Below are 27,235 nucleotides of genomic sequence, written 5' to 3'. Positions count from 1 at the left end.
TTATTTTGAATGCAAACTCTGTTTCACTGGACCCTCCTGCTTTGAACAGAAATTGTCCCAATATGCAGAATCCTCAGGTGCGACTGGAATACCAGATGCAACTAAATCTTCAAAAGCCAATAATGTAAATTGCAGTTGGTTAGGCTCCAGGGAACGGACCTAAAGAAAACATATATTAGCAAAACATGAGTCAATAAATATCAATTTTCTTCTTGTAAAATTCTCTGTCATGTTTAAACTACAGATTGCTTACTGAAGAAGAAAGAAAACACTTTGTATTTCAGACTAATGTCGCTTCTCCCCATTTAGGTTACACAGTAACTACTAGAAGCATGTAACAGGCCACACAGAAAAATCGAGTTTTTTGTTGAAACGCAGTTCACAAAACTGATGGAACAAGGGCTACAGAATGCTGCAAGTATGACAGAATAACTGTTTAATTTCCGTAAAAAAGAAAAAGACCACTATCAAACAAATTGTACCTCATTCATCAGCAGATATGATTATTTGAGACAACTGTGCTAGGATTTATTCCACTAGGTGTGCCTATTTGTACTCTTTTTAATACCAGTAGTCACTGACGTTTTACATGCTTCTCTCAGACACAAATGCTACTTAAAAACTGAAGTGGTCACAATCAACCTGCAATTCCCCATGTTAAATCCAATTAATCGTGGACTGAGATATCAGAGATGACAGTGTCACGGTCTCCATGTTACTTTCATCACTCCAAGCAAAACAAGTCACATTTCAAAGAAGAAAAATTGCTTTTCGGGTTTTTTTTTTAGCACACTACTGTGCAGCCTGCTGTACATCCCTCCAAATGTAACTGTTTCCAGACAGCAGGGCAGACAGTACAGCTTGCATGAACCAAATATCAATGTAGCTGATTCTTCTAAATGGGCTTTTGCTCAAGTTTATGTTTAATATTTCGTAAAATTCAATAGGGCTCCCCTGCAGTGGTGCTTATTGGTACATAAGACAAAGTGACTCATTTTTGATGAGCCTGTCAGGGTCTCTCTCCCTGTGGCACTACACCCCTCAGGTGTATCAGCCCCTCCTCCCAGTGTGGTGTCACCAGCAGACCTGCAGAGAGTGCACTGCCCCATCATCCAGCTCATAATGAAGCTGTTACACAGCACTGGGCCCAGCACTGACCCCTCTGGGGCACAGCACTGAAAACTGACCTCCAACCACACTTTGTGCCTCTATCACCACACCCTGGGCCCAAACATTAAGCCAATTTCCAATACTGTCTGCTGACCCAGTACTCAGCATTTTTCTAGGAGGATTTTATGAGAGACAGTGCCAGAGATAGAAAATACCGAAATACAGGGAAACAATTACCCACTGCTCTAAACTCATCTACCAGGCCAGTCACCTCATTGCAGAAATTGACCAAGTAGGTCCTCCTTCTTACAGGTTTTCTTCCAGACTTCAGGCCCTTCTCCCAGTCCCCGTGATCCGCAAAAGATTATTAAGAGGGGCCTGGCATTGCTAGTTGTGTTCTATAAACATTAACTGACTTACACCCATCTAGTTTGCTCAAGCATTCCCTGACCTAATCCTCTTCCTCCAAGGGCACATCTTCCTTGCTCCTTCCTCTTTCATCCCTGCAACCTGGGAGTTCTGATGGCCAGCCTTGCTAATAAATACTGACACAAAGGTGGCATTCAGCACCTCAGACTCTTTCAACATTTGTCTTGTTGAGCAAAAGCCTTCTCTTTAGCTTCTTGGCACTTACACAAGTGCTTCTTGTTGCTCTGAACATCCCTAGCCATATTAAATTCTATTGGGGCTTTAGCTTTTCTAACTTCATCCCTAGATGCTCAGATAATCCTTCTGTGTTCTTCTCATGTTACCCACTCTTGCTCCCACCCTCTGTATGCTTCCCTTTCTACACTCAAGTTTGGCTAGGAGCTCCCTGTTCATCCATGCAGACCTTTTGGCCTTTTTGCCTGACTTCATATGCAGTGAGGTAGAACTCTCTTGAGAGTGGAGGAGATGATCCTTGAATGTTAAGCAGCTTTTCTCTCAGGCCTTATCCCACATGACCCCTCTGTCCTTTAAGGAGAAGGAGGTTTTCTCTCCTCATGTTAAGGGTTGTGAGTCCTCCTCACTGCCCCAGGACCCTGAACTCTACCACCTTGCGATCTTGGAACTCTGCATCCACAGACAGATCTCTGAATCATCATGCTTATTCCTCATCCTAAGTGCACTGGTGTACAGGCACTTCAGAGGCACTCCAGAACGTTGAGTTCCAGGAGAAGATTTGGGGAACTTGTTCATAATTGTGCCTTGTAGACCCTTCCTTGCTTACATCCAAGTGCTGGAGGTGACTCTGTCCAAGGTCAATTTTGAGGATTCTGTTATCTTTCTGTTACACTGATGAAGGTAGGTGAGTAAATAGGCAAAAATTCTCTACCTCAGTATTTGAGCAGTAGGCTACTATTAGGAATAAATGTGGAGACAACAAAATGGTTTGTGCTTGTTGTAACAACACAGGAAGAACTCTTCACTATCAATGCAGACTGAAAGCAAAAAAGATTGAGCTGCCTCTCACTTTATGTCCTTACACAAGTGACATGGTGTTGAAATATTTCTGTTCATCTGACATTTTGGAGCTGAGGTAAAGCTGCAGGAATGGTGCCTAGAGCCATGCAAGTCACATTACAGATGTGTACCAAATACAAACCAAGCCTCCGAGCTAAGTAGTTGTTAACAGATGTAGTTTGAACTTCAACACGTGCCTGTCTGAAGGAAGTGTGTCCTGACTGAATGCATCACAACTCTTGTGAAGTATAGCAAGTGACAGACAGATGACACTTGATATCTGACACAGGATTTATAAAGAATTTTAAACGAAGCCATCTTTTATTGAGACTAGCCTCAGATAAATGTCTAGAACTAGATTAAGAGCTAAATGTTCTGTTTTCTCAAGCATGTAGCAGTCACTAGCATTTTGACAAAACTCTTGACACTAGAGATTTTTAATTACAGTTCATTCACATAACAATTGGTCTTTCCTGGGAATTGTAGGTACATGATATCATTTTGTGAAGAAAGCTGAAAATAGATATTCTGCAAGCAGGCCATAATGAATTACTCCTGTGATTGTGGAGAGGGAACAGACACAAACATTGACACACTGAAACAACTGGGTAACATTTACACACTTTAAGCTAGAATGAACAATTTTTTTCTTTCAGCACATCTAGCAATAAATAGAATCCATTTTGTGTTTTTTTATAAAAGAGAGAAGGCAACTTTCATTTCCTCTGTGTTCCTTTTAGAAGGAGGCATAAAAAGGCACAATGCAACAGCACATACATTTTCACTTATTTCCTTACTGGGAGTCTCAGAATGCTCTCTTTGTTCTGCTTTAAATGACCTTTCTTCATTGAACTGAGATAATGAAATTTAGGTCATCATAAATTTAGTCAGTAGACAAGTAAGCCTTTGAGACTCCTCTTGACTCCAAGACTTTACATCATAACCTTTGATATCATGGCTATTTTTTTTACGATACATTTAAGGCGTCCATGGCGAATGTCAATACTTAAAAATCTTGGCTTCCTGTAGAATACTTAGGTAATTGTCTTTCAAAATGATGGTCACTTTCTTTTCACCTGAGACTTAGAGTTATCAGTATTTTTCTCAGAAGGATAATGTGCAATCCCAACAGGAACTTAAGCATGTCCTGCCAAAAAGAATGCACATAATTTTGTAAAAAAATATTTGTCCACTGATTTAACACAGTAAATCCTCAAAGGGAGTTTAATACCTATTTTTCTCAACCTAACCATTACTAGTTAAAAGGTCTGCCTCCCATTGTTATCCATTAACACAGACTTTGTCACAATGATAGTGTGCATTTCATGCTTTTATCCATTCCTGTATTAATTTTCCTTTTTTTTCTAGTTCCTGGTAGAATCTTTGTATCTAAATAACAGAAAACAACTAGCCAATTTTCTTGTGAGCAACTAGAACACCAGAGGGAAATCTGGCAATTTGTCACACTCTAACTTGCTGACTGTCTGGCTGTTTTGGCTACAACTTGCCAGTCTGCCTGTCCCTAAAATTTGACTTTTATTGCTATTTTCACAAGCGAAGTTTTTTTTTAAATTACACAGAAAGCCATGAAAAGCTTTTAAGTAGCTTTTCTCTTTCTCTCAATTGAGACACCACATGGAATTAAGACTAATACTGCTGTTCTTCCCATCTGTTGGTTGTTTTTGCTTGTCTCAAGTGTTGTCTTGTCATACTGGTGTTTGAGCATGTATCTGCTCTGGGATACACGCACTGACAGTCCCCCACTAAAATCAACTTGGTGAGGTGTCATACAAGTTTAGCAGTCCAGATTGGTTCACTGTTTCCATTTCCCTCTGTGAAAACCATCTTTCCCACATGAGTACTAACAGGCTGAGACAAAAATCACTTAATCTTCTCTTGAATGAACACACTGAATACATACATTACAGACTTGACACTATCTGCTGCTGCCTTCTGAAACTATTCCTCCTTCACAGACCTTTCCTGAAATAGGCACATGTTGGGGGTTGGTTCTCTCCCTTTTTCCCTCTGTGGAATTTTCCCCATTGTCATGCTAAGATACCTGTTGACTGGGCCCTGGTGACAAGGGAGAGGAGACAGAGGAGGTAAACCCCGCGAGATTCAAACAGCCAGAAGAGGAAGCGGAAGGCTGGGCCTCAGCCCATTTCCCCCGCGGAGTTCGGACGAGAAGGACGATCGCCGCCTGTGTCCCATCCCAGCGTCGGGAAACCATCATCGGACCCTGCCCGGCTGTCTTCTCGCTGTGAACTACCACCATCCAGCACTCTGCTGAGCACCAGGACCCACACCGTGAGCGGAGAGCTCTCTCTCCATCTCTCTCTCCCCCTGGGACAGCGCTGCCATCACCCCCAGCCCTCCTGCAGCTCTGCGGGACCCGCCTGCCCCCAGCACCGGGAACTGCAGCTCAGGGAAAAGGTGCCTGCAGCCAAAAAACACTGGGACTGAGTCACTGTTCTGTTTGTGGGTAATTTCATAGCTGTTGTTGTTCTTGTTTGTCGTGTTAGATATACTAGTAAAGAACTGTTATTCCTACCCCCATATCTTTGCCTGAGAGCTCTCTTAATTCCAAAATTATAATAATCGGAAGAATCACATTTTTTTTCAGTCCAAAGGGAAGCTTCTGCTTTCCTTAGCAAACACCTGTCTTTCAAACCAGGACAGCACAACAGAACTAGAGGAAACACTTCAGCAATATTCCTTGGTTCTGGTTAATACTGTGCCTAAGATGAGCCGCCTTCTTTGCCCTGTATATGAGATGACACACTTTTAGCTACAGCATAAGTTTATACTCAAGTGATCATCAAGACATGAAACTACATCACAATTCCTTACATCAGAATCCTTCTGTACAGATCCCTCCTGTTTCCCAAGTGCCACTGCAACGTGATGATGGTCATCCAAGCGGGTTTCCTGGTAAAGATGAAAAATGGCAATGTAAATGCATTTTCTTTACTCTGTTTCCAGAGTATAGATTGTCCAAGTATTTAGAGTATGGTTCAGAATAATAGCACAAGATCACATAAAATACTTCAAAATAATGATATTCAAAAAGCAGTAGTACTTTTTAGCAGTTTTATTGGCGAGCTCAATGATGCAGACATATTAAAATGTTCACAAGGCTGAGGACAGATTACTATAGGTTACCATTACCTTATCCATTTATTATCGAAGTTTGTGACCTGAGCATTCCTTTACCAGTCCCTTCTAAATCCCAAACTATATAACCCATCTTAACCATCCTTTTCCAGTGAGATGAACTGTGAACCTCTAAAGGTATTCTGAAAAACAATGATGTCAGTGTAAACTTAAACCAATGACTCTCTCTCTTGCCTTCAGACAGCATGTATGAGCACAACTTCAAATTCCTGAACTACTCTGAGTACTGCTGTGTGTAAGTACAAGTCAATGCTTCTAGATGTATAACTATATATTTAGTAATAATTTTTACCTATTTAATAGTTGGTTCAAAAGTGTTTTCTTCTAGAAAGACTAAAAATTTATCCTAAACAGTTTCAGGAAAAAGAACCCCAAAGACTTTTACTGTTTCCTGAATAATGCTTATTCTATAGCCAAGCCGTAATTCCATTGAAGTTTTAAAAATATATATATCTAAAGGGAGGAAATAAAATTTTCCCTGCTTCTTTATTCAAAAGTTTTCACGCATTTTCTGCACACTCTCTAAAGTAGAAATCAAGATTAACAACAATTTTATCTAGGAAAGTGATGAATTTAAATATTGCCATTATTCTGAAAATTAGAAAGTCATTGGGATATTCTCCTGGGGCATAAGACTGAATCTCCAGTTTTGGCTTCCTTGGGAAATATTCTAACTGCACTATATTATAATCTAAAGAAAGCATAATGCTTTCCTCCTATTTCCTCTGACAGGTTGTTAGTTGTCTCATTTTTCTCCCCTTTTTATCTAAGCAAAATGTCTTTTAGAACAATGGTGACAGTGTACATCAGGCTTTTTCTACAGAATTTTCAAAGGCTTCAGTTGCCAGGATACCATTTCTGTGATTCCAAAACAGCCCTATATATATATATATATATATATATATATATATATATGTGTGTGTGTGTGTGTGTGTATATATGTGTATATATATATATACACACACATATATATACACACACACACACACACACATATATAAAATGGTGCCAAGCTGCTCAGCTTAAATCTACTCATCCCAGCTCAACCAAGGCAGCAGCTACCCCAGTGATGTGTAGCACAAGTACAACTGTGAAGTTGGGGGATGTTTCTGGCAAACGTGGGTGCCTTGGCTGAGGGGTGCTGGTGAGGAAATAGAACTGTGCTTTTACTTTGATCTCTTCAGCATCAAAACTGCCCATTTGACAGCTTTAGCAGTGAACTTTAGAATCCTCACCTACTTAAAATAAAACTCATCAAGCTCCTTTTGTCATACCTTTCTGAAAAGTGCTAGTAAGAAAATGAACATTTCAATTCTGTCTAGATTAAGAAAACCATTTAATGTACGAAACACTAACAAACCTACAGGGTAAGCAGTAGTTTACATGACTGCAAGAGCTATAAATGTGCTTCCTGTGGGGTATTTTACCAAGTTTTCCACTCCTTTACTAGGATATAAAACTGAAAGCACGTCAAGCATAAAGAATGCTATCTCAGAGGTAACCACTTGTACTTGGTGAGCGCATTTCTGTAACTTCCTCAAAAACAAGAAACATTATGAATATTAGATGTTTGATCAGGTGTTGCTAAACCATTTCAATAGCTCTGGGTTGGCGGTGATTTGGGCTTTTCTAGATGGAAAAATTACTATATCCCCTTTTTAATCACTTAAATTTTCCGCCCTTCTTTTTTTTTTTTGCATGCCCAAAAGGTCAAAGACAGATCAGAACAGAAGGCACAGTACAGTACATTCAGCAGTGGCTTAAACCTATAATCAGAAGTCTGCAAGCAGTTTTAAGCACAGGATTTTCTTTTTGTGAAGTCAACTTATATTACTTCTTGTTTGTTCAACTAAAAGTGTATTATAGATAGCATTTTACATATTGTTATATATAAAATAATGGTTTTTTTCTGTTCAAAGCTGCATTTAACAGGCAGTGACTGTTTAAACAGACCTTCCCTGCAGAGACCCTGCCCAACGAACAGTGAATGAAAAAGGTTCCACTTTATTTATTTCACGTATCCTCTGTGGTCAAAAGAGAGCTTTCAGCATCTTACAATAAAACAAACTACGCCCTTCATCTATCTTTGCTGTTTCAGAGCAATGTAAATCTAAATGACAATACAGAAAGGAACATCTTTGCTGGCCTTTACTAGTGGCCAGCAAAAACCCTAAGCAATGGAATTAATGAAACATACTGAAACTACAAAAAACAGTGGATCAGCTTGCTCCCCTGGAGATATTGCTATACCAGCTTATAAAATTAGTATCTTAAATGGAAATAAATGATTAAACAAAAAGAGGACAATCATATAGAATTCCTTCAGGGTAGAGAACTTGTTTTGTTAAGATTCCTCTCTATTAACCAGAAAACATATAATGGACCAAAATGTGTTTTTGTCTGCACAGAACAAAAGTGTTACTAGAGCACACAGAGATTTACAATGATCTCATTTCAAAGACTCAGCAGAATGATGTGACTGGAATTCAAATCATTATGAATTCACTCAACAACAGACAGCTTATGATGAATCTGTACCTTCCGAGCCAGCAGAACTGACTGATGAGTGAATCCAGTTGGATTAGCTAGTCTTAGAAATAAAAGTTTCTAGTCTTATTTATTCCTGACAACGCAACAGGATTAACTTCTATTACTGAGGGTGAAAGATGCCAACTACAGCTGCACACCAGCAATTACTAAACATGTTTCAAATTGACCCAGGCAATCACTCATTGAAATTCAGGTTCTGGAAGTAATCTATTTGTATATAAACAAGCCAATCAAATATTTGTTGTGAAAAAATGCAAAAAGTTATTTGTGCAACAGCAGTCCCCCCAGGTGATTCTTAATCCTGGAGTGAAGTTTAGGATAAATCATGTGCTTCCTATATAAAATAATTGTATCCAAAGTTGAGGCAGATAGGAAAACATAAATGTCTTATGTCTCATTTAAGGTTCTTCTTTAACACTGATTCCAGTAAGTGCTGTCCAGTTATTTGTCCTAATCAGTCACATACAACTGGGACCAGTAAGGAAAGGGTATACATTAACAAATGTATTAACAAATGTACACATTAACAAATACATTTAACATTTTTCAAATTACTAACTATGAATTTATTTTTCATAATCTCATAGAATGTCTTACAACGGAAGGGACCTCAAAGATCATCTCATTCCAACCCCCTGCCTTGGACAGGAATGCTTTCCACTAGACCAGGCTGCTCAGGACCTCATCCAATCAAGCTTTGCACACTTCCAGGGATGGGACACCCACAAGTTCTCTGGGAAGCCTGTTCCTGTGCCAATATATTTTTCCATATATAAGATCTGCTACAAATCTATCTTATAAACTTACATTGATCTCCTTAAGTGATAGAACTTGTCATAACTGTTTTCAATCAACATCTTTCATTTTTACTAGAATGAACTACTACTTCATTCTTACCACAGTAGTAGGCAGCTCATACCACACAGCCTCCTCACTGGCAGGGCACTATGAGAAGCTGGAATCCCTGACTTTGTTTATTATCAGCACTATTCTCATCCTAAATTCAAAACACAGCACTATGCCAGCTATTAAGAAGAAAATTAACTGTACCAGACATGAAACTAGGACAATTGTCCAAGTTTATTTGCTTCAAAAAAAGTAAATGGAGCATACAGAATTACCCATAATAATAATCATCACCATCATCATAATGACTCCATCCTAAATCAACACCCTGAGAAAATACTGCTATCACTCTTCACTGAGCTAGCTGTCTTTTAGTTATTACTAAACAAAGTTACCTTTTTAAAATGAGGAAAGCGTGTACTGTCTGTATGAATAAAGCATATTCAACACATATATAGCTGACATGTCTTAAAATTAAATTGATGCTTTTAAACTAGGCTTTTTCAGTTCCAACTCCTTCCAAAACAGCTGAAGGGAACCTGTATAGCAAACTCTAGAGTAATATATCAAAAGAAGACCCTAAAGCTAAATCCTCCATCAAGATCAAACAAGAGGCTGTTTCTGATCAACTGCCTTTCATTCAAGCCAAAATATGTGGGGAGTTAATGAGGGCTAGGATACTTCAAGCAAAACTAAACCCTTGGTAAAAGGACCACAAACAGTCAACTACATAACAAAGTAGTTAATTTGGTATTTACAATGAAATAAGAGAAACCTTTTTGCACTGCTCACAGAAATTTTTTTCTTCAATTTGAACTGGCTTTGTTCTGACTGTGAACAGTTACAGGGTGTCTAAATAGTGTCAACTTTGATTTGTTCTGATTCATTAGTATTTCTCTTGACCTTTTAGTCATGACAAGTATAAAGTGGTGGATATTTTCCTGGTCTTTATGAATTCAAAGTTATCTTTTTCATATTACATGGTACTTTCTGAAGGAGACTCCAGAATATTTTGTGTAATTTTAATGGATAAAATCCCCTTTATTTCTCCCTTCCATTTTTAGTAAATTAGGTTCTCTTTAAAACTGAAATGAATCAATCAAAAATATGTGATCATTGAATTATAAGAGTCTTGCTCTCTTTGATCATTTCCTTTCACTAAGATATAGGCAGCTCTGAAATGTAGAAGTGAGGTCATATTTTTTATTTGATAGAAAAAGCTCCCTCAAGTAAACTTGGAACAACAGGGACCCTAAGAAAAAGACTGTATCAGTAATATGTGTAATCTTACAGGTGACTTAATGTCTGCTCTTGGGTGACTCTTCCAGATTTCTCAAAATTAGTGTTTTCAGCTAAAAAAGTTATTTCAAAAATCTCATGAGACAAAAAAAGGACTCTTCTAAGTAAAAATGTGGAGACAAAATTAAAACAAACTTGGTAAGAGACAAAAAAGTAAAGCAATGCTTAATTTTAGGATCTCTGGATACGGGTAACTGAAAAATATTTTATTTATTTGATTTTAATGAATGTTGATATTTAAATGAAATTATATCCCTGTTGAGCTCGTTTTTAAAGGAAACTTGATATCAAGCCCTTCCTTTGAAATACAAGAATCTGCCTCATTATAACACTGCACTCTTGGGAAGCAGGAGGGCAAGTGTGGAAGTGGAGACATTCCTCAGATAAAAGCTGCACAAATGTTCTTGCAGTAATTACTAAGTAATAAGCAAAATCCAAACAATTAGAAAGCATTTAAGTATTACAGGAAGCTATCTATATCATCATCTTCAGGCTATTTCTGTGAATCAACCACAGGCACATCAAAGACCAAAATTAGGAGTTCCAGAATTCAATGAAGACAGGCAGATGTTCCCTTGGCCATGGTACATTGCAGTAATACAGAAAGCATTCTGGTACAAGATGTGTCACAGACTTTCCAATAACTTTCTTTGCCAGCGTAATTCCAGCTAGTGAATTTCATGACATACTGATATTGCTATACTACATAGGAATTGAGTAAGAGCACTGATTTAGTATGCATAGACTTGTAAAGTAACACAAAACCAAAAGTGGATAGGAATGCTGAATGAAGGAATGAATTGTGAAGAAGGAAGCTTATACTCTGAAGTTAAACATTACTGGAACATTCATTCTTTGATACTACATGCACGGGGTATATGTTTGTATACTAAAGAAAATAAGCATATAGCAGAAATTTGTCATTTAGACAGCTCTATTGGAACAGCTGTCTCCAACAATATAGGTACTTTCAAAATGCAAATATGCATTCAAAACGGAATAATCTTATTGAAAAGTGCACTTGGCAGTTTGTTCCATTTTTGCTTTGTTTAAAGTGGTTGAGTAAACATGCCTTGGGTGTAGAGAAATGGGATTGTGATTTGATTTTTTTAAAGCTTGGGGTTTTTTTGTAATTAAATAACTTGAGATCATTATGAATAAGAATCATTTAAGCTGGAAAACACCTTTAACTGTGTTGAAGTCCAACTGCTAACCCAGCACTGCCAGGTCCACCAGTAAACTATGCTCCTATCAGCTCTTCCCCTACATATCCTTTAAACTATGCAAGATGATAGTGGTCATTTCTTACCAGATCTGAAAGGACAGATGTTTTAGCAATAAGAGCAAGTAACTTTGAAGAAGGTAAACAAAACCCCAAACCCCAAGACTCAAACTATTGAGACTAACTATTCTAGACCAATTGAAGAAGAACTTCAAAATCTTAGACGTGTTCAAGAAATCAGGTCTGAATATATTTCTGTGAACTTCCTGCATACCTTAGGATGAGCTTCCCAAAGTGCAGGAAATATATTCCAGGCACAGGAAAAATAAAACGACATTACAACTAATCCATCTATGGGGTACCCTTGCAATCACTAAAAAAAACCCCAAACTTTAAAATGCTGCAGATTTGTATCCTAAGTTTTGATTAATATAAGCTCAACGGGGTTATACAGAATAAAGATGTGAAGTTGCAAATTAAAAAAAAAATGCAATGCAACCATAAGGAGTTGAGATTACTTATCACTAGTGAAAACATGTTCTTTACCTCAAATGTCCACTCCTCTTCTTTTTCTCCATCCAGAAGCATTTTTGTCTCCTTATACACCTTGCCTATTTCCAGTTGCAAGGGAGACACATTAAATTCAATTCTTTGCAAGTTAAAGCCAATTCCAACTCCAATAGCCTTTAAGAAGCTTTCTTTTAAGGCCTAAGAGACACAAAAAATATATTTTATTTACACTGGCTATAAACTGTTTTTTTAAACTCCTATTTACTATTCTATAAACATTCCTTCTGAGCACACATTGCAGACAAAATAAATTTAAGATTTATACTACTGTAAATGAGAGGGTAGACCAATGAAATTATCAAGAGAAAAAGTTACCAGCATAGTTTATACCCAGCTTAATCTGCTGCATCAAAATAAACATGCAACTGAAATTACTCTGTGGCACATATAGACATGAATGCTTTACCTTGTTCTGGCTATGTGTTTAAAACAACTAATAGATCCTTTTGGAAATGTAAGCTGTACCATGGTTCTCAAAGTTATTCTGATATTAAAATAATCACTGAAATATAAAGTCCAAGAATATTTTCACATGATATGGTATCAGGTAGCACCAGGGGAGTTTAAATTGGATAAGAGGAGAAACTTCTACATCAAATGGCTTTTCAAGCACTGGAATAAACTGCCCAGGGAGTGGTTGAGTCATCCTGAAATTCTTTAAAATATGGGTAGAGATGGTGCTTAGGGATGTAGTTTAGTAGTGGATTTGATGATCTTGGATGTCTTTTCCAATTTAAACCATCCTATGATTCTGTGCAACTACAAAAAGATTACATTTTTACTATAATGAAAATAATAAACTGTATCAGAAAAGAATGTGAACATTTGCAGACTTTAAATAGGAAAAGAAGTATTACCCAGTGCCGATAAAACATATCCAGCTGCCTCCATTCATTACTCACAGACTTGATTACATCCCACTCCGTTTCAGTAAACTGTCGCTTCATTATGTGAAAGAAATTTGGAATTGAGCTACTACCTATAAATCAGAGATATTTACAGAATTTTTAACAGAGTAGTAATAACAAGCAAATGAATTACATTACTGCTCTAGAAAAAACACTTAAGAAAAAAAATTTATGAACCAACTGTGCTCCACCATTTGAACTTATACAGCCTCAAAGCAGTGAGCTGATGATTGTTCAGGATGCAGTATTTCCAGCATTCTCTAAAAGACAAAGTATTTAACCAATGCTGATTTTATAGAAGCATAAAAAATTATATTCAACTACAAACATAGCATATACAGTCTCTGGCATCTGACAGCTTGATCAAGTAACATTTTATAAAACAGCATTCTGTTTGTCAAAATCTACCAAGCTATTCTGCCTCCTCCCCTTGGATGCCGGGGTACAAAAGAAACACTTTTTAGAGCAGAGTCTTCCGAATTTATCACACACATATTAAGCTATTTGGATTGGATTTACTCTGGAAGAGAAATGGGGGCAGAGAGGTGCCCATAATAACAGTAAGAAATAGAAAGAATAGAAAAAAAAATCCTCTAAAAAACCCAGCCTCAAACTACTAAACCTACAAACACTTAGATTAAATTTAAGGTTCCTCTAAAAATAATCACAGCTGTGTGGCACTGCATAGAAGGTCTTTGGGGGGTACACCAATAAAATATTAGTTATATTAAATCCAAGACATTTCCCCCCTCCCAATACCATGCAACTTTGAAGAACCCATTCACTAAATAACTGCCTAAAATGCAGATCCTAACTCTAGATGTGCCAGTAATTCTTTGAGTTGACTGGGCAAGGAACTTTGCTTTCCTATGCTCATGCTCCCCATCCAAAACTAGGCATAAAGGTCATAAGCCTTCTCTATAAACTGATTGTCTTCTACAAATATCTAAGCAGTAAATAAAAGCAGGTATTGGCAGCAGTAGTGACTGATCTGAACAAACTAATGTTACACTAAAGCACACATTCAGGTTTTCTCACAGTTTCCAAACTGTTCTGCAAAGTGTTATCTGACATACACGTCCCACAAGACATGGCAGTGACATTTCAGAGATGCCCTCAACTGCATTTTAAAGCAAACATCTTAAAACAATTTTGTTGACAGTTACAGCACTAAGCTAATGGAATGACCCAGAACAATCTAAGGACAGGACTAACTTCCCTCTGGAGAATATAACAGTAGAAGAAGAAAGCAACCACAATGTTAAGTATGCTTTGATGAATTACCAAGGCAAATTCCATATTCATCTACTTACACAATCCAACTTCCCTGAAATAAAAAAAAAAATAAGAAAAAACATCGTTGAACTAGGAGAGAGGTATTTTCTTTCATCTCAGTGTTTGTATGGCTCGTTTTACAATCAAGTAACTACAAATAACTACATTAATACCTGCTCAAAACAATCCACTTTATTCCCCTTTCTCTCTTTTCTCGAATATTTAGGACAACAGTGGTGAGGCTCCAGCTTGTTCCTGTGATACAAACTACAAAACATTCCAGAATGTTCTGGTGTACCCTTCTTCCTCTTTCAGAAAGCTCTCCTCCTTTCAATAACCAGGACTACCAGAGAAAACCACCCAAGACTATTCACCCTATGCTACCTTCAGCATGTAGAGGCATATAAAGGTTCCTGCATTGTTAAGCCCTGCCATCCCAACTTTATCACACATGGTGAATACACCCCATGCTTAAACCATTTAGTACACCAAGTGTGTTTCAAATGCTACTGCTTTCTTCCTCATTGCTTACCCCTTTTCTTGTCCTACAGGTTTCTTCAACTGTTCAGCTACCCTTCTCAACACTCATGTTCAAATTCACACAGTACTTTCCCCTCCACTCCCACTGTCTGTCACATTCCTCTTCTGAAAAGCTCAGGCACCACTTACTTAGTCCTTAAGTGCACTCACTCTCTGTTTCCTTAAGGCAGTACAGCTGCTTTGCCTTGAGGAACAGATCAGAGGATTTAGGACTACTATTCTCTACCAGTTACTTGCAGTATCACAGCCTGCCTAGTCCATTTCCCCATATTTGCTTCAGTATCAGAGAAAGACGGATTCACAGAAGCATGGGAAAAATGTAGGTTGAAAAGGACATTTTGAGACCACCTGGTCTAACCTTCTGTTGAAAAACAGAGCCTTATGTTGGGCTACTCAGGGCCCTGTCAAGCAGAGTACTTCACCCCTTCTCTGGGGAACCTAGTCCAGTATTCAGCTGTTCTCTTGGTGAAGACTTGTTCTATACAGACAGAACTCCCCCTGAAGCAACCCGAGCCTGCTGCTTTTTGCCCTGCTCCTGTGCACCCTCATGAAGACAGCTACATACGTCCTCTCTGCAGCTGCATTTCAGGGAGACTGTGATTAGATTCCCCTCTTCAGAACTTTCACCTCTTCAAGTTCAACAAACCCATCTCCATCAGCATTTTTAAGTCAAGTTCCCCAGAGCGCCACTCACCTTGGTGGCCCTTTGCAAAACCCCCTTCAATTCTTCCATGTCTCTCATGACATAGGAGATATGAAGGGGACAAAACTACAAGCAGCAGAAAGTTTCTGTTTAAATTCTATGGTTTTTGCTTTTAGTTTGATTTTAAAAAAATGAAAAAACCCTCAAATGTACTTGCCACAATTTATAAAAAGCTTCCTTGAAAGAACAGGAACAAGTTCATATAGCAATTAATTATTTGGTTTGGAATTTGCATTTCTAAAGCAGCTCCCCCTTGTCAACTTGTTTCAGAAATAAACTTACTTCTTAAGTACGAACTTCTTATTTGTCTATGTCAGGAAATAGAGCTCTTCAAAATAACAAACTAACTCCTTTTAATGCTGAGCATTAGCTGTATTGCCCTATCTGATTTTAAAATATACGCCTTGTTAATACACTTTAAAGTACATTAGTTCCTAAAGAATATAAGCTGAGTAATCTTTCAAAAATTGCTTTCTAGTCATTACAAATAAAATCTAAACCCAAAGTTAAGTTTCTTCATTAAATTAAAAGCAGACAACACTCGGTAAATTTCAGGACAAGTGAGGAGAGGAAATAGCGAGTGATACAAGAAAAAAGATGTCAATATTAAGGGAATGTCAATTTACAGGGAAAGTAAACATGCTACATGCAGGTAAGTGTGTGTGTTCATATGTGTCTGCATTTTGGATTTTTTGCATGAATTATTTATATTAATACATAATGCCATGTTTTCTACTGAAATGACAATGTGGTTTTTGTCAGATTTTTTAAAAGACTAGGCAAAAAATCTGTTTTGCTTTTTCCCTAAATAACAGTAATGCCACAAAACAGATATAAAAGACTGATTTTAAAAAGAGGTGGGAGAGAAGAATAAGAGAACAGACTATATTCTCTAGTTCTGTTTGCAAATGCACCGTAGAAATAGTACATAAATACAGCATAATTTCTCCCCCTTTTTCTACCTGCTAAAGAATCCAAGCAAGCTGCATTTGTATGAAAATAAAAGCAATCAGAATTAAGATCCATATGAACTATGATGCTATTAATAGTGAAAATTGCAACCCACAAGGCTAATACAGAAATCTTCATATTTTTTACATTTTTACAAACATCAGGTTAACCATAAGTCAGCTTTGGTAATACAGTGCACACTTCACAAAGGCAGGGTAGAAACTTGTACCAAAAATTGTTTAAACCATGCCATGCATTCTCAAAAACAGTGAGAAGAGTAGATGACTGATGACTGACCATCTTCATTTCAGGATTTTTGAGTTTACACTCTTCAGCTTGGTTTGGTCAGACACAACAAACTGGCTTATAAAGTTACTACTGCCAGGTCATTGATCAACTCATCTCCTGAAAAAACACAATAAACAAACAAAACCCAACTCAAAACAAATATACAAAACAAACCCCAGAATGGAAACAGTCTCCTCACCAACTTCAACTGCATAAAAGAAGCAGGTCAGTGACCAAGAACTAATTCCTAATCAATACAATCAGTTCACTTTCAGATGGAAAACAGGTAAAGTGGCAGTGTGACACATCAAACATAGCAAAATGAACAACTGAAGCATGAACAGCTCAATGTACCTAAGAATGTGAAACACAAGATAGCTGTGAAGCTTATAAACTGTATTTGATGAATGTTTCAAGTCCTGGACTGGATTAGCTGACAATCTTTTTGGTGTAGGACCATATATGATCACATTTTAGTGTCTCTAAAGGAAACCAAAGCAACCTGATACAGAGAAAACATTTCTTCTGCAACAGATGCCCAAGCACTAATTGTTTATTAATACCAACTAACCCTTGTACAGATGTTTAGAAACAACACAAGGCAAATAATTAGTGAGACAAATTACTAACTTACAAGAAACAGATAGAACATTAACAATGCATGTTTTCTCAATCTACTAGCTCAACACAGCTTTTGTGTGAATTGGAAATTGGATTTACATTCTCTGACCTCCACACTTCCTGTCAGTATTCCACAATTCTCCCAATTATATGTATGTGAAACATCCATTCTCATGTTAACATTGATGTGTTTTGTCTTGGCATGCCCCAGAGAAGCACAAACTCAAATGTCTGAAAATTTGACATTGCCGCCTACGAATTATTCAACATTTTCCAGACTGTAAAAATGGAAGTCATAAAGAGACTGAAATAATTTGATAATGTCTGATATTTTCTCTGCAGATAGCATCATTAAGTCTCCGCAATATCAGAGAAACTGTTAAGTTTCAATTGCATTAGTGTGGTTGGGTCTAACAGCAGTGATGGACATTTAAACAAGCTGCCTTGATAGTGAATGTAAAACAATAGGAAGCCAAGATTCATAATGGCTTAGATAGCTCTACCTCTAAAACTTGACTGGAAAAAACAGCAGCTTTGACACAGCTATGAGTTGGTTAAAAAAAACGGAAATAAAATTAAAAAGCTGTTAACAGGATACCTCACATCTGATCAATTTGAAGACAAGTAGCACACTGTCTGCAGCAGATTCACGCTTTTTGTCATTTATTGTGTAAATTAAAAAACATTCCAGATCCTCTCAAATTTTGTTCAGACTCCAGAATATTTCTATATGTTCTTTCCATGCCAAACATTCACCTGGAACATATATTTGCTATTGAAAAGCTTGCAGTCAAACACACCTGAGTGCAATCTCATGGTTTTAGTTTGCTTCTGAGGGGAAAAAATAGAAGCATTTAAAATACAAGAGATCTTAATCACTAGGATGACTCAGGGACCTCAAATACTTTGAGAAAAATGTGCTTATAAATAAATAGTGATAGCAAATAAGAAAATGAGCAGTAATAAAATAAGAACTTTCTTGTGTTTGTCAACCCTTATACCTTTTACTTGCTTAAGCTCTTTCCAAGAAGTCATATGACCACAGATAGCAGAGCTCTAGGTAGCCATAATATTTCAGCAAAAACAAAAATTACCCCACAAAAAAGACATTTTAATCAGTTTTTTCATTACACAACAAATATCAGTTACAGCAATCATTGCATTGCCAGAAGAACAGGAACTCTACTTCCTTTCAACACTAGGAAGTTATGCTGCATCACTCTAAAACACAACCCCCAAAATCCAAATCAACATAAAAATTCACTTTATAAAGCAAGTTGTGACGACACGACTACAGATGTAAAAAAAAAGTCCAGATGGTGTCTGACCCTCCATAGCCTTATGCTACATAGTACTACCAAGCCACCAGATCTCTGAAAAGTTTTCTTACATTTTATGAAGTAATATACTAGGTCTTTTTACACATTCAGAGATATTCACTGAAATCTTTGGCAATTAATCCTTTGCTTTAAAATTAACATTTTAAAGAAAACCTATAACGTAATAGCATTTACTAATACAAGAAAACAAACAAGATAAACCCTACGCTTACTAGTCAAAGAAAACAGACAAGCAAAAAAAAAAAAGGCGATTTAACCACAATAGCAGATCTCTCTGCTCCCTTTCACAGTTCATCAAGCAGGAAAAGTTAGATATTTAGTGACAGTGTATTTTTAAGAAGCTAACACCACTGCAGAACCTGGGGTTGCATCAGAATCCAGTTGGTATTTAGCATATAATATACTATATTGGAAAAAAGAGTTTGGGGGGGTAGCCAATTCTCAGTACCTAAGTCATCATCATCTTCCACATGAATTTCACTACACGATTCACACTTTCTAACACCTCCTTGATCTGACTAATGCAATTTTATCCTGGGAAGCTCCGCGACCTTAGAAAGCACAAGCTGATTCAAACTCATCTGGTTTCCCTGAGAGAGTCTGATAAGAGATGTCTCCTCTAAACTTGGTGTGGAAATGGTCCTCAGTACTGAGACACACACTCTGGGACTGTCCTTCAACCTCACACTATCCTATGAAGTACTGAATCCAACAAACAACAGTTGCTTTTTAATGGCAGAAGTGAGGACACCGCACAGAAGCCTGTCCCAGAAGTGAACTGCACAGCCGAATGCAGGAAAAATATCCCTTAGCTTCACACTTCAAACTTTTCCACCTCTCTCTGTACACTATGCTCCCCTCTTTCCCTCCCCAAATGATGACAGAAGTAGTATTGGGGTTTTAAATTTGGGAATCAATCCCTCCTACATAAGGACATTCTTTAAAAACAAATGAACGAAAATTTAAAAATCCCAAAACCTTATAAAGCCATTTGTTTGGCTTGCCAGCAGCTGAAAGACTGTTTGCCCCACGTGACAGCTGAAATCCAGTATGTTTTGATTTGTTTGGTCTTCCCACACAGAAGAGACAGCAGTCAGCTAGTCATTGGCATGTTGTCCCCCCATATCCTTCCCCTTAACATCACACAAATCAAATTCTGGCACTGTAGGAGCTATCTTTTATCCAGCCAAAATATACAAGCAAAGATTCAAGTGGAAGATAAATGTGCTGCAATATGACAAAAGCAGATGAAAAAGCAGAGGCCCACAGATGAAAAAATTATGAACTTCAATGGTCTATTCACCTGCATCAGCTGTATGTACTCTTGTAGATATCATCTCCGAGTGTTTGCTTTGCTTTTATTAAATTTGTTTTTACTAAGAAAGAAAAAGGAAGATATACATGCTTGATACAGAACCCAACAGGTCTGATGTATTAACAGGAAAACTACGCAGGGCAAGTAATAACTTTTTAATACATTACAAAATTGGATTTTCCATCAAAATATAACATAGCACATAATATCTATGAATGCTTAGAATTCCCAGCTTCAACCCAACAAATGGCAAGTAAACAGCTACCTATGGAAGTAGCAAATATCTCCCAATCCTAAATGTTAGTGAAAACATGACATAACATAAGCAACCTGTCATCTGTATTGAGGAAATATAAAAATATTTGCCATGTTGAAAATTAGAATTTGTCTTAGAAAGTAAATACATGAGGGAAATACCGCTGAGGCTATTTTTTTTACTATTTATTGAGGAGAGTTGTGAAATATTTAAGACAAGTTTCTACCATTTCATAAGACAGTATTAAAAAAAAATCTGTTTCTGAAAGACTCTCACAACCTTGAAACGAGTAAGGGCTCCGAACTGTAATACCTGCACAGTCAATATCCAAATAAGCTTCTGACAAGGCAAAATAAAGTCACCTTCTATGTTCCAGCTCCTGCAACAAATACATGTATCTGTAGAAGCTATTGGAAGTGGGCAGTGTTAGCAAGAAACTCCTCAAAGGGCAATTTTTTAACACCTGCATAGTAATTACCTAACCTTAGTCCTTGGATCAGATTTTTCTGCTACATTTTTTTAATTGGAATGCCAAAGCTAACTGCCATTACTGCAGGTTGAAAAGCACTTCTAGTTTAGTTAAAGAAAAAAATCAGTTCTATTTAGCTGCTCATTGTGACTGTATAACTTAATTTCCCAATACACCAATTAAGTAATAAATTGTGATTATTGTAAATTCAGTGTGCAGAATAAAAAAAAAAAAAGCCACAACACCAAAACAATCTGACAAGCAGTCTTATAGCCACTCTTTGTACCAACTCTTATTTTTAATAAGAGCTCCTAGTTTAGGATTTTTCTTTTCTTTACTGCTAGTTTATCCCTCATTTTAAACATATATTCTCCACATCCTAGTTTCATAGTTCTGCATTTTACTACCAGTTTGTATTTTAATACAAATGGATTTACATGTTTCTATTAAAGAAACAGTCATAAAGGATTAAGAGCATTTCTTTGGAAAATAAAGAAATTTTCCTTTAAAGAGGAGATTTAATCACAGTACCAACTCTTTCACTGTTTATCAAGCATTGGTGCTTTATCAATTACAGAATTGTGTAGTTCCAGGTTAAAACTGTGTGAGAAATGTGAATAAATCACAGCAATTAAACTGCTATATATTCTTTGAGAGTACATTTAAGATGGCTGTCTCTTCCCATTTGCAAATAGAACAAGAACAAAGAAATGCCTCCCTGTTTACTCAGTGTAAGTGCATACCATCACTGTGATTCTTTAGCTCAACAAGGATATCAGCTCTTTCAACCTCCTTCACACCTAAAAATGATGTGCTTACATACGTATTTATAAATTATGACTTCTTTGATCTGTAAGAAGCAACACTTAAATCAAACCCTTGGTTAATTTCTTCATTCCATACAGTGTAATCTACACCTAAAGCTGTAGCATTTGCTAACAATTTGGTGATCATCTCTAGCAGTAAAAGATAAGATGCTGATTGCTGCTATGAGATTTACTGAAATACAAAAATAAAACCAGAAACAGTTAAAACTTTGTTCAAGGTAAAAATAAATCACTGTAAGGACAAAAGCACTTTAAAGAAAAATCTGATTTGGAATTTGTTTCCAGGTCAGGAAATTCTTATTGAAAAGCTGAAATGCAGCAATAAGCATTGCAAGTTCAAAAAATTGTACATGGCTGCTATCTAAAAGACATGCCAAATATCTTAACTACGATGTAGATGTGCCCAACTCAATTAGGCTTATGAATACACCAAAATTAACAGCACAAAGTCTAAAACTGTCTGGAGACAGAGCTTTACTCTACTAGCTAGACTGAAGTACAGTATTTAGCTTCTTCATGTGGGACTTAGATACACGTGTGACCTGTCTCTGATTTGAAGATCTCTAAAATCTCTTGCATTACCTCACCCCAATAATGTAATAATGAGAATAAAAAGAGTCAAGTTCTTTTTATATTTCCTTGCCTAAGAGAAAACAAGTTTCAAATAATTCCGTGTTTGCACATAATACCCTATTTTCTTAAAAAAACATTTATTGGAGTGTTTTTAGATCAAATTAATATTTCTGTGAAATTCACATGCAGAAAATTTACCCTTTTGTGTCTTTTAACAAGCAAGCCTAGCAAAAAACCAAAATACTAATGAGAAATGCTAATTCTATTGCATGTCAAATATTTAATTCTGGAATAAAATTGATATTGGAGATGTTTGGATCAAAGTAAATATAGTGGGATAGGTAAGAAAGACTGCAGGCTGATTTTCAAAGATATGGAATGAACTGTTAAATCACTTACTTTTGCAAATACATCTAAGCTAAAAAATTGCATTAGTGAAAAGAAATTCACTTGCACAGCAAGAAGGCTCTTAAGCCTAAGAACTAAACTTTTTTGAAATGCTCAAGGCAATCTTTATTACACTATAATTATTTCCTAAGTCTCTGAAAGCATTCTGCTTTACAGAGTTTAAGTGACTGGTCAATCAACATCCCACACAGCACTCAAGCCAAGTTGACACTTGTTGCAGAATTTCTTTTCCATAAGATTAAAAAATCAAACACAAGCTCAGTTTTTTTCCACAGGAATTAACAGTACTGTGAGAATACTTCTCATTTCTTTTTAGAAAGGCTTAAAATAAATTCATATGCATTCAATTCATATGCCAAATAATGTCCACAGACACTTCTACTAACAAACGTACAGGACAGTGTGCATTTTTCCAGATAACTCAAGAATTTGTCTTAAACTAATCTAAAGAAAAGAAAAATAATCACTAATCTCAGTAATTCTTCAAAAACAATTAAACTGAAAGACTGATTTAAATCTACAATAACCTGACAGATAACCAAAAGGCAACACTAAAGAGGATATGCAGTATCTATATGATACCTATATCTAGAGGCAACAATATCTAGAGAGGATATTTTCCTTTTCTACCATCCCTACAGTATTTACTTCAACATCTGAATAGCATAAAAAGGGTGATGAACTGCTACACACCTGTGGAACTTTTGTAGAACTGCTGCTGTTTGTAGTGGCAAGAACAGCTTCTAGTGGGGCCTGCCTTCACCTTTGAAGAAGGCTATGTCTTGTCACAGTTTCATTTCTCAGATTTTAATAATGAAGTACAAGCAATATGGAGAGAGGCAGTTTCTTACAAACAATAAGTAAAACAAAAATACATAGCACGGATTAAGAAGTGACATAAAATGTTTATGTGCATCCAGGATTCCTTGTTACATAGTAGCACAAAACCAGCAGACTTCTCCAAACTTTCAGCTGCATGATACTCTTGTTTATCTTATCTGCACTGCAGATTTTGCATGCTCGATGGTTGAACAATAAAGGAATGTAAGAGCTACAATATGAGAGATCGCAATCAAGGTGCTGTTGGATAACATCACACAATTAACTACTTTGTATTTAAACAAGTGTTTGAAGAAAACAAACCTACTGAAATGTACTTTGTTCACAGGGAACTCTTTGTTCTTGCAGCTTTTCCAAGGAAAGAGATTTATAGTGGATCCACCTTCAGAAATATTATGTACTTAGCAAGTGCAGAACAAGAGCACCACTCAGTGGAACTATCAGAGAAAATAATATTGGTAAAGTCAGTGTTACCTATTCATAGCCCAACAATGAAAAAAGTTGCAGGTGATTCTACTAAGACAAAAATCTTCATCAGAAAAATTTTAGGTGAAACAATAAATTCAAGAAAGCTTTAAATTACAGTCTCTGTAATACAAAGTTCTATCCTTGATATTACTCGTTTACTGTCCCTCTTTCCCACATAAAATTATTACATTTCCATTAGTAGCTTACTTCTTTTTAAAAAATACAAATTATAATTATGAAAAGAAAGACATGAGTCACCTTTCACTGCTCAGTTTTATGAATCACCAGCATCTCCAAAACAACCAACATTTTTCTCTCTCTGGGTAAAAACACTGAAGCCTGTCTGTATCAGATCTCAAAGTATTACTTAGACTTCAAAAATAAAGTTTAACATGCTTCATAAAACTTGTCAGCTGGACATCGACAATACACCTTTAAAATGCCAGCTACATTTACAGATGCATAAAGTACCAGCAGAGGATGTAAGAAATCCCTACTTCCACATATAATTTTTTTGATTTTTCTGTATAAATTTGGATTTTGCACTTCCCAAGAAAACTTCAAACACAAATGCTTGAACGCTATGGTTGTTGCTATTTACCCACTGAAACCAGAAACTCTTTGGAATGAGGAATTAAAACTAGTGAGTCCTGTGGTAAGACCAGTGGCAGCCCAACCAGAATGTTTCCAAGGGTGCAGGGGCCAGGCGTTACCTTTCTCATGGCAGCCTGTAGAGGGCTGTGTTTTAGGTCTGTGCCTAACCCAGCGTTGATACCACACCAGTTACAGCAGTGTTTGCACAGCATCAAGGTCTTCTCTGTAACTCAGCTCTCCCAGCAAACAGGTTGAGGGTGTTCAAGATGCTGTGGGGAGACACAGCTGGGACATCACCTTACTTGTTTTACCTGAGAGGGTTATGATAAAAGCACCAGCTTCAAGCTTAATCTGGTTATTTGGGCCCTGTGCTACTGCAGTCCTGTCAGGTGTGTCCCTGTACCAAAGCAGCCTTACCCACTGGACACAATTCCTGTCAGGAGACACACAACAGAAGAAGATGGTGGAAGATCCGCTAAAGGCTACCCTGTGGCCTCATACCTTGACCATGATGTTCAGAGGGAGGGTCTAGAGCAGGTGTGAGTCACAGGAAAGAACTTCAGACAGCAGCAAAGTTTCTGTGCATCCTAGCTAAATGTGACAATCCAAAACTGTACACTTGTAGTTATCATTAAAAAGGTACAAAGTGATCAAACAGAAAGTGATCCAGTCAGGGTTTACCTGAATCTCTGCCTTAATGCCAGGCAACTCCAAAAACTGTGAAGAAAGATTCTCTCTCATATCTGGTTAAATGTTCAAGGAAGATTCTAAAAAACCAGAACTCCAGTGAATCATAAATCCCTGTATGTTTCTCCTTTAACTCAGTCATTCACCAATGAACATCTGCAAACTAAATTAATCAAATTGTATTTAAAAATACACTTTGCTACAATCCTAATTTTGATCCTGAAGTTCACTAATCTATACAGTAATTTCATACAAATAAATAGGCCAATAGAATTTTTTTTTAAAGTTTAGTCTTTTCCCAAAAGCACCTCACATGATCCCTTCTCACTGAGGATTACTGCACAGTCACACAGAATCTGCATTGCCAGGTGGCTGACATATAAAATGTCCATACTTATGGGACAACTGAGTAATACATCTCATGGTGATGGATCCCATTGTCCCTATTTGAAAAGATGCTCCTGCTTCTGCCTCACAGACAGTAAATCCATAATTAAAGTATCTGCAGATGCTGGTACTGCCCTTATGATAGAAAGATTCATGACCTTACTTATTTTCCCAGGGTTCTGCTTCTCTAAATGAGAAATATATCTGCATCTCTCCTACAATGGACCCAAAAATAAACAACAAGGAGTGCATTTAACAGCTAGAAATCCCAGATCCAAAACATATTCATATACCCTCTTCTAATTACACTAAATTTCTAGGACAAAGATTGGTTCTTTGGGAAATGAGAAAACGTTCAGTACTCAAAGACTGCAGAATCTGTTTTAGTCACCATAATGCATTACCTGGTAAATCAGTCTTCATAATATCAATGCCAACTTGAAGCTCAGGCTCAGCTGCAAGGACTGCATAGTCTCCTTGATGAGAGACATTGAAGTTATAATTTGAACGGATACCAAGGAAATTATTGGCCAGGAAAGGTTTTCCTTTTGATGTCCTTTGCAAGTGTATTTCATTCCACGGTATGCACAACTCTTCCGCAATCAATTTCCGCATCAGCAGGCGACCAGCCTATGAAATAAAATGGAAGTAATTCATACAGAACAATTGTGCTATGTGGTTGCTAGAAAACCACCTGCCTAAAAAATGTTGGCTTATTACTGCTGACATCAAATTGTGTATTTTAGCCAAATAATTTAAATTTCTCCCTTTTATAAAAGCTGTGTCAAATAAGTTTAAGCAAAAGAGTTCACACGAATATCAGATACATTGTCAGTATTATCACAGTCAACACAACACGAAAAGCAGCCTAAGCCCAGACAAATCACAGTACTTTCTTTCTCTACCTTATTTACGATACTTTGTGGCACAAATAAATGTTTTTTACACCACCCTGAACAGTAAAATTATCTCAACAGCCTTCCTTTCAGTACAACCATTCACTACTTAGGTGCTAAATGAAATTCTCAACAGCTAAACGTGATGAGTAACTCCTTCCACACTAATTAGCAGGTGTGTATTACTGTATCACTAGGCGAGATTCAAAACTTGAATCATGTAAAACAGCTTTGTTCTCCTAGTCCTTACACCGATGTCCTATGTGGAGTCTCCCAGGGTACGCAGTTTTGTCTCCTGACTTGGTATCATGACTTGGAAGTTGTGATGCCTTTCAGAGCATACTGAGAGCAGCCTGCCGCCCCTCTTTGCTCCTCAGTGAGGGAGAGCTTCGTACTTTTATATAAGCCTTATCCTTTAGCTTTACATCCCTGAAACGCACTTGCAGGACACGTTTTCCTACGATAAATCAGGAATCTGGGCAACGCTGACTGTGCAGAGAAACAACCGCGTTCCCGCTCCCCATGTACCAAGGCGGCTTTGGCATCGCGGGCAAAGACAAACTGGCCGATGCGCTCCTTCTCCTCGGGCTGCACCAGCTGCGCGGCCAGCAGCCACTCCCGGCGGCGGGGTCGCCAAGCGCCACAAGGGAAAGCCCAACGCACGCTTCCCAT

The 27,235-nt window shown here is 37.3% G+C and overlaps 1 protein-coding gene across 1 annotated transcript; it reads right to left on the bottom strand.

The window, feature by feature from the left end:
* On the bottom strand, positions 1–27,235 carry AASDHPPT (aminoadipate-semialdehyde dehydrogenase-phosphopantetheinyl transferase). Its single transcript, XM_062514628.1, has 6 exons — positions 27,092–27,235; positions 26,072–26,297; positions 13,075–13,196; positions 12,194–12,355; positions 5,407–5,484; positions 1–159 (listed from the first exon to the last, which is right to left on the bottom strand). The coding sequence occupies exons 1-6, from the start codon at positions 27,233–27,235 to the stop codon at positions 1–3; spliced, it is 891 nt and encodes a 296-aa protein (XP_062370612.1).

This window comes from Cinclus cinclus, chromosome 2 (genome assembly GCF_963662255.1).
Source record: "Cinclus cinclus chromosome 2, bCinCin1.1, whole genome shotgun sequence".
In the NCBI taxonomy this organism is placed as follows: domain Eukaryota; kingdom Metazoa; phylum Chordata; class Aves; order Passeriformes; family Cinclidae; genus Cinclus; species Cinclus cinclus.
This window is presented reverse-complemented; position numbering and strand designations above follow the sequence as displayed.

Excerpts from the sequence above, each read along its gene's own strand:
- AASDHPPT (XM_062514628.1), bottom strand. The coding sequence starts at position 27,235 with ATGGGAAGCGTGCGTTGGGCTTTCCCTTGTGGCGCTTGGCGACCCCGC. Across the intron at positions 12,356-13,074 it reads ATATGTTTTATCGGCACTGG|GCCTTAAAAGAAAGCTTCTT; the intron begins GTAATACTTCTT and ends TGTGTCTCTTAG. Across the intron at positions 160-5,406 it reads CTGTACAGAAGGATTCTGAT|GTCCGTTCCCTGGAGCCTAA; the intron begins GTAAGGAATTGT and ends TGTTTTCTTTAG.